Raw genomic sequence first — 8435 nt, 5'->3', positions numbered from 1 at the left:
CCCTTTTTCATTTTTGGTCCGAATTCAAACACCTTTTCTTGAATAAGATACAACAATGAAAAATATCAGCCACGATACAAAACAAAAGACAAAAAGAGATCTTGATAAACCTATTCTTAATTTTTCAATCTGAAATGGTGATATTCCGAAACAACCTCCTAGAGTATTTAAATTTCACAACTAATCCGTTTTGGTTGTTTTTAAAAGAAAGTGTCTGTTTTTAATCAACGCAACATATTCCTAATAGAAATACTTTTGCTTAAGGGGAAACGATATCATAAACTTTTAAATACAAGTTTTTTTCACCGTTATATTTGACACAAAAAATATAATAGAACTCGAAGACTCCGAATAAAAAATGGTTTTGCTCAACAATACTTTTAAATGGAAAAATAGTCTTTCATACAAAATCAGATGGATTTATCCACTGACCTTAATAGATTAATTCGAAAAGGATACGATTTTCAAATCAGTGTCAATTCTTTTAACTTTATTTCAATAAAAACAGTTATTCGACCCCTAATTCCATCCCTACCTAAAAACTAACTCATTTCGTTTGTATTGCACTACATCAAATCTTACCTATTCAGTACCACTTCAAATCCAGTCAACTGGAATTGTAGTGGGCGATTATTTCAAATACTGGTAATTTTGTATGGTATGGTCATTCTTCTATTTGTTCTGATCTAGCTTTCAATTACTTCGAGCGTTCTTTATTTGGATTTTTCATTTTGTCCATTTGTTGATTTTGTCTATATGTTGAATGTTGAGATATTTCATGAAGAGAATAGGATGTATTACTGTGTGAACTTTAAGGTGTGTTTGCTATTTCAGTTCACGTTTTAACTCACATTAAAGGAGGTGGGTGGGAGATAATTCCTTGTTTTACTAGTTTAACCCTACCGTCGTTGTGTCTGTATTTTACGTCTATTTTGAAGAAGTGTAATCGTATTGTTACCGTGCATTGTATTACGTTTGTAGTTGGGGCCTATCAGAGGTTATTTAAAGGTGTGTTACCACTTGTTAAAAACCTGTTGGTGACCTCTATAAGTATTTACTATTTCTTATAAAGGTTATACGATAGTGCATTTTTTTTTGCGTTTCACCATATCTGTTTCTTGTTCTAGAAATACGAATGCATAATGTCTAGTATTGAGCTACCTATATGCTCAAGGTGATGGATTAGACATTATATCTCGATTTGCTTGCATATGAGTAATTCGTGTACAGTATTTGCTTTTGAAGCTCTATCTTCATGTGCATTTATTAAATTCGGCTAAAGAGACGATACTCGTTGTAACGCATGTATATCGTACTAAAATTAACTGTTTTATATTTATATATATTTATATATATTTAAAAATATATATAATTATATTATTTAAAAAAAAAACTCGGTCGAACTCTCACAAGATAAGCAATACCAGAGTTTCCCAGATTAGCACAATAAATGGATCGGGGTGTAACAAGTTTGATGGGGTCCTATCCCCTCACCACTTTCAAGCGTTTGAGTGCACCTAATTTATAAATCTCAAGATAAAACGTATTAAAGTGGTTATTTTAACAGATGATGGAAGAAACATGTAAAAGTACTTGAAACAGATTGATAGCATTAAGACTTTTTACAATTTATTCCTCAATTGAAGAAACGTGTTCTCTAAGGAGTGACTAGGTTAACCACAAAAATCAATATTTCCCACGCTTAAGTATTTATACATAAATAATGAAATGAGAATGATAATAAGCATTTGATAAATTCCATAAAAGGAAGTAATGTGATGGCTATTCTTTGAATCATAAATGTGGTGAAATGAATGATGATATAAGGAAAATATACTAGAAAATGAATAGTCAACGTTTCCTTTTAATTGATAGAGCGTGATGGCTATTCTTTGAATCATAAATTTGGTGAAATGAATGATGATGTAAGGAAAATGTACTACAAAAATGAAAAGTCAACGTTTCCTTTTAATTGATAGAGCATGCTAATTGGTAAGATTAAATTTTATATCACTTAAATATGCATAAACATACTGTCTGTACAATGCAATTACAAAGTAAAACAAATTTAAAATCTGATTTTTTTAAAAAATATACCTTAAAAGGGGATTTGTTCACAATTTGATTTAATTTTTACGGTATATCTTCCTTTCTGCTGGGTTTAAACTGAAATATAGTGCATTTACAAGGATGCATCTGCGTTCTTTAGTAATAATAATTGCATTGGCATATATGATAGAGAATTGGTGTGTTTTTATGTTGAATAGAGTAATAACATTGATTAAACAATTCTATATTGATTACCAGTTCTGTTTGATTAAAGATCAAAATAATATCAAAATGTACGTAGAAAGGCTAAAACAAAGTAAATTATTTGTAATATACTCTCGATAGACGAAATACGAAAATGTGGAGATTTCTGGTTCATTTTCGTGACCGCAAGTACAAGAAGGACCCCTTGCAAAAAGTTTATAAAATTTGATATTACAAAATTTTAACCGAAAGCATGTCTTATTTACAACATATAATCGTTACATTTACGAAACAAAAATAAACTCCCTATAGCTAGATGGTACAAATTAAAGACTTTTAATTATGTAGTATGCATTCTGTTAATACATTTTGCAGGTATTGTTCACCAATGTAAAACAGATCAGGTATATAAAAGTAGATATAAAACATAAAATATTATGTAACTATACTCAATGAAGGTGAAATGTTTACGTTACAGTCAAAATAAAGGCAAAACAATGACATTAAGGGTAAATATCTAAAGAAGTACAGCAGCATGGTTCCGAAAATAAATTGTATACCTCTGTTTTCATGTATTTAAAATATGCACACAGACGTATTTAAATATTGGTCCGATAAATGTGTACTTCTATGTTTATTGAACACCTGAAACATATGTCGCAGATTTCAAGTGCCATAGCGGGTTTAATTTTAATATTGTCACTCAAATGTGCATTGTATTAAAATAAAGAAAGCCAATGGTTGTTTCAGTCTTGGTTGTCCTAGGTTAGCGTGCTTTCCTTGTTGTTGAAGGGCGTAGATTCGATCCCTGATCGAGTCACGCCAACGGCTTTAGAATTAATTGTCATTGCATCTCCAGGATAGATAGCGTGATCACCTCGAGTCCGGGAGATCGTGGATTTGATTCCTGACCGTATAACACCAAGGAATTTAATATTGTTAGTCGCTACTTCTCCACAAAGCATCCTTCGTTGTAGGGAAAGAGTGACGACTGAATGGCTCGGTGTCAGAATAATGTGTCGATGTAGCGAGGCATGCATACTTGCGTACAGATGCTACTAGCGGTAACGCAATAAAAATACTTCTATCGTGCGTTTACACGAACGCTTTTATCGTGCGTTTATCGTGTATTTAAACGAACCCAAAACGATGTGTAAACGCATGTTAAACGATATACGAACGCTAGAATAGGAAACGTGGACGTTTCAAGGATTGTACTTGCTATAGAACGATACCCCAAAATTAATCAATTCAGCGATAAATCAATCAACCAATTAAATTATCAATTAGTCAATTGATGAATTGTTCCATAATGGATTTGTTTATTACCTTTACACTATCAAGTACACTGTCAAGGGCACAGTCGAAGGCACAGAAGACAGAACAAGAAATTATAGAATGACAGCTGATTTTTTCCTGAAATAATTGAGAAAAAACACTATTTTCTTGTTCCCCGTTACCTTCACACAGTGAATCTGACTAATGTTGTATTGATTTTACATGGACTAACAGAATGGTTAAAGCTAAATTACTATTATTTGGAACTATCTTTAAGTTTTCTCTTTGTCTAGTTTGCAAAGAGATATAGTTGTAATGCAATGTATCAGATAGTTAAAAAATAACGTTCCATGCATATTCGTTTTTCTCCGAAACTGAAGGTATAAAATTAACTCAAACTAAATAGGTTAATCTGTACACAATTCGCCGCAGCATCTTGAGTAAAACTATTATAAGATTAATGTAGAATCAAACATCATTTTAAAATGTTCTCAAGTTTCAGTAGACTTAAACACTGACAATATGGATCTGTGAAATGAAAACAAGGCAAATCATGAGTATTGTGGTAGCGTGGTGTGTTTTCTCCTTACTTACATGTACTCATTTATCAGGTTTGTTGTTTGTTTAAACATACATTGATCAAATAGTGTTTGTGTTAAGTAAAAAATGTTTACTTCATTAATCCATTGAAAATGGCGTTGGAGTTTTCAATTATACATATGGAAGAAAGTATCAGAACTGAATATTGATTAGGTTTAACGTTTCAAGGATACCAGCAAGAGTAATCAAGGAAACCAAAAGAGTCAAACCAGGGACAAAGCCCAGACATGGAAAACAGACAAATACAACAAAGAACATATAATAAATAAAATAATACATACACAGTTACAAAGTAAATGGCCTACGCGGATCCACTAAAAACTGGGAGCATGAACCATGTGCACCGGTCGGATAAGCGTCGTCTTCTTTTCAAGAAACATCTGCCGAATTGCTCATGAAAAAGTCAAATCCTGGGTAAACGAAAGTGTAAAGGAAAACTATGACACGTTGAACAAATCAGTTTTCAAAGTGGAGATGAATACACCGTAATGTTCATAATGAAGACTATAAAACTTCTGTAGTGATGACATAACATAACCCTGTTCAGGAACCCTAATTGTAATAAGTCTAGCGCGATACAAAAAGTCTGCATAGTTTCGGCAAGCTATGGCATAACGTATCAGGTGTGATATGGAAACCTCATACGCAGTTGATTAAGGGATGTTGCCACAGATAAAAGGAAAGTTGACAATCCTGAATGAAAAGTCATCAATGTTTGTCATATAGTCTGGTCAATGGTTTTCCTATGTGTAGACACGAGACCACAATTAATTTTCAAGTGCATTTCAATATACACATTTGGGCAGATTAAAACATATTCCATCGGCGCAAAATGAATAAAACTTCTCTGGCCTAAAGATATGTACAAACAGGATTTTATATAAATTGTAGAAAATTTTATCATCATTTTCTGAAATTAATGCATATGACAAGGAGATGGGGGTAAACATGACAAATGAACTGAGTTAAAAGTCCTAAATTTTAACCTTCGTCCACTGAACTGAATTAATTAATGAAAAAAACTATTTTCTACCAATTAGAGGCAAAACCTCAGCAAATAGGTTTCCAGAGAAAATAAGAAAAAAATGTTGAAAGTGCCTACTACCAAAGTTGAAACTATATTCGTATACCAAGGGGAATCAATTGTGTTCTCGTACCTGTATGTCACGATATGAGGCTGACTTCACAGTGTTTGTAGTATCCTCTAACTCAAGTTCTTAGGGGGTATATGCGATGTATTAAATCCCCGAAACTAGGATTGTTTAACTATAATACGTAATCTATATAACGGAAACTGAGATTAAAGGATGTAGAACAGGTGCATACATCAATATTTGGGTTGATTCAAGGTAATAAATTTCACCAAATAAAATAAATGATGAAATATAGACAATGTTGAGCCTCTTATTACACGGAAACTAAAGATCAGTGCCATGGCCGGAAAGAAACTGCAATCCAAACATATAATAATAACATAAGGTACCAGTTTCCAACTGTCTTTTTTATTTATAAAATTAATCGCATTTTTTTTAAAACAATGATAAACAAATATAATGGGTCATCCTTTAAAAAAGATAAACATTTTTATTTTCAATAAAAAATAAAATTAGACGAACAAAATCGTTTCAAAGTTTTGAAAATTCGCATCATAAACATGTTTTGTAATAACTCATTGTTCACTGTGTTTTTATAACAAAAATGTTGTTCTTACTAAGTGAATAAGACAAGAGAAACAAATTCGAAATTTTAAAAATTGGTATCATATTCCTGTTATAGTTCATTGTTCACTGTGTATAACAAAGTCATTTTCAAATCAATGAGACATTTACTTAACTGCATACATAATAAGTGGATATGACGTCAGTAATTAGAATTGAACACTTTGTTTAGTTATCCTGTCTTGTGTATATTGTACTAAACAAACAACTGGTAATTTAACTTTGTGTATCACATGTCTAATAATGGTTTTAGGTAATGTATTAAAAAGACAATTCTGTCCATGAGAACAGTTGGTTCTGAAGTGCCCTATTAAAGGTTTAAATGAAACATTTAAGTGGATTAAGGGCATCAATAACATTTTTATAGACCGTAAACGCAATCCGAACAATACACAATATCTGGATATCATTGTTGATAGCAGCATTGGAGTGTATGATTTGAAGATTACAAATATGAGCAAAGGCGACGAAGGAGTCTATAACTGCTTGGATAATTCATCAACATTACAAATATTTAACGTAACAATGAAAGGTAAACCACTACATGTAAGACAACTGTTTTATAATACAATGTTCTTAAAGACCTGACTAATTTTAAAAAAAAAAGCAATGTTCATAATGAAGACTATAAAACTTCTGTAGTGATGACTTCAATCTTGTAGCGACATAACCCTGTTCCAGAAGCCTATAAAAAGTCTGCGTAGCTTCGGTAAGCTCTAGCATAACGGATGAGTGTTGATATGAACACTCCATACTGAGGTGCCGAAGGGATATTGCCACAGATAAAAGGAAAGGTGACAATTCTGAATGAAAAGTCATCACGTTTGTCGTTAAGTTTGATAAATAGTTTTCCTTTATCATCGATTTCTAAGTGTAGGTCAAGATATGAGGCTGACTTCACAGTGTCTATAGTACCCTTTATCTCAAGTTCTCTGGGGTAGATGCGATGCATCAAAGTCCCGAAATTAGGATTGTTTAAAGATAATACGTCATCTACATAGCGGAAACTGAGATTAAAGGATCTAGCCAAACAATATTCTTTCTTTCGGATCAGTTCAGCTATAAAGTCTGCCTCATAAGAGTGAAAGAATAGGTCATCAAGTAAAGGAACTAAATTTGTTCCCATTGGAATGCCGACCGTTTGTTGAAAAACGCGTCCACCACACTGGACAAATATGTTGTCAATTAAAAATTCCAGCATTTTGTAAACATCTTTCTCTGTATATTTGAAAGATGATTTGGAATTGAACTGATTGTTTCCAAAAGATCTTTCGAATGTTTCAGGATCCGCATTGAATTAATACCACTACGGGAGTAACAAGTGTTGTGGTAGGACTGTAGACCCTCTTTGACAGTTGTGAGTATAGAAGTTAAAAGTTTTGAAAGAGGTTTGGTGGTACATTTTGCATATCCAACTATGAAACATTGTTTGTATGGATACTTGTGGAGTTTAGGAATCCAGTACATTGACCGTAAATTACAATCATCGACCTTGGTAGAGAGACCAAAAGAGGATAGCACAGATTTATGGTTTCCCACAATCTCGTCTTTGCAAAGTGTGCTACCAGTATAGGTCTTATCACTGTTATTATTTTCTACGTCTACCTCTGATAATAAACATTGGATGTAAAACGCCCCGTACAGGTCCGGGTGTCAAAAGAATAGGCCTGCAGCAGCGCTAAACTTGTCGTAAAAGACGACTAAATAGTGCTCAAATACCTAGCCGGGGGCTAGGCGCTCTGCCCACAGAGCAACTGGGATGTGTGCTCGAGGTGGTGGAATGGGGTACCCCTTGGCGTGTTACATGCTGGGTTTGTCAGGCCATAATACGGAAAACCTGACCGCAAACCATAGTGGTGCACCGTGTTGGAAAAGATGTCACGTTCCTCGCATGTTAAAAACCCTGCTGTGGTATTCGATAGGAGTAGGAACCTTTAGGCTCCACCACAGGAGGTTAAATTGCCCGACCTTACCCATCTTTTCCTTGTTTTTAGTGGCAATCAAAATTTGTCGGCCCTATTACCCTTGTGTCTCATCTCATTTTTCATTTCATCATCATTTCATGTTCATTTTATCATCCATTTCATGTTCATCGTCTGAATATAGCTGAAATATTGCTGCTCGGACGTTAAACCCCAACAATCAATCAATAAATCATGGATGTAAAACGTTTTGCAGACAAAAAACAATGTTGTTTTGGGTTTTGTCTGCTGGTACGACAACACATTTGTCATGTATAGTAGACAATGTTTTTGCTACATCGGGGTCTTTGAAAACTGATGTAGCCTTGGCACTCATTGACCTACTTAAAACTTTCATTCGTTTCAAAATTAAAAACCTCACTGCCTTGAACCACTCTGACAGAGAATCAATGGCTTGTTCTCGTTTTATCCATTTTCTTGCATAGTTCTCCATGGCATCCATAGGTACTTTAAAGTTATTATTCTAATTTATGGAGCGTGGTTCATGGTACTTTAGAAAGGATACTACGCAGAGATTCGTTTCCGATGATGGTTAAATCTCCCGTCAAGACGTGACCAGAAGGACCATATTTGAATGGAGAGTTTTTGCAAGAACAGTCAGGTG

At 33.7% G+C, this 8435-nt stretch overlaps 1 protein-coding gene across 6 annotated transcripts in view; it reads left to right on the top strand.

The window, feature by feature from the left end:
- Positions 1-1405: 1405 nt before the first annotated feature.
- The window catches only part of LOC148609890 (uncharacterized), a 13864-nt gene continuing 6834 nt past the window's right edge, over positions 1406-8435 (top strand). The window contains exons 1-4 of one of the 6 annotated variants that reach the window (XM_088541403.1): positions 1415-1992; positions 2629-2657; positions 4028-4142; positions 6103-6381. In XM_088541403.1, coding sequence (XP_088397529.1) covers positions 6303-6381 — 79 coding nt within the window. In that variant the 5' untranslated portion in view covers positions 1415-1992; positions 2629-2657; positions 4028-4142; positions 6103-6302. Of the gene's footprint in view, positions 1993-2628; positions 2658-4027; positions 4143-6041; positions 6382-8435 lie in introns of those variants that run through there. The other 5 variants (XM_088541398.1, XM_088541401.1, XM_088541399.1 and 2 more) reach the window with 5 other exon arrangements.

This window comes from Perna viridis, chromosome 8, assembly GCF_037379345.1.
Source record: "Perna viridis isolate PV_CMFRI_1.1 ecotype Kerala chromosome 8, ASM3737934v1, whole genome shotgun sequence".
NCBI classification, from domain to species: domain Eukaryota; kingdom Metazoa; phylum Mollusca; class Bivalvia; order Mytilida; family Mytilidae; genus Perna; species Perna viridis.
Note: the sequence above shows the minus strand (reverse complement) of the source record. Positions and strands in the feature narration are given on the sequence as shown.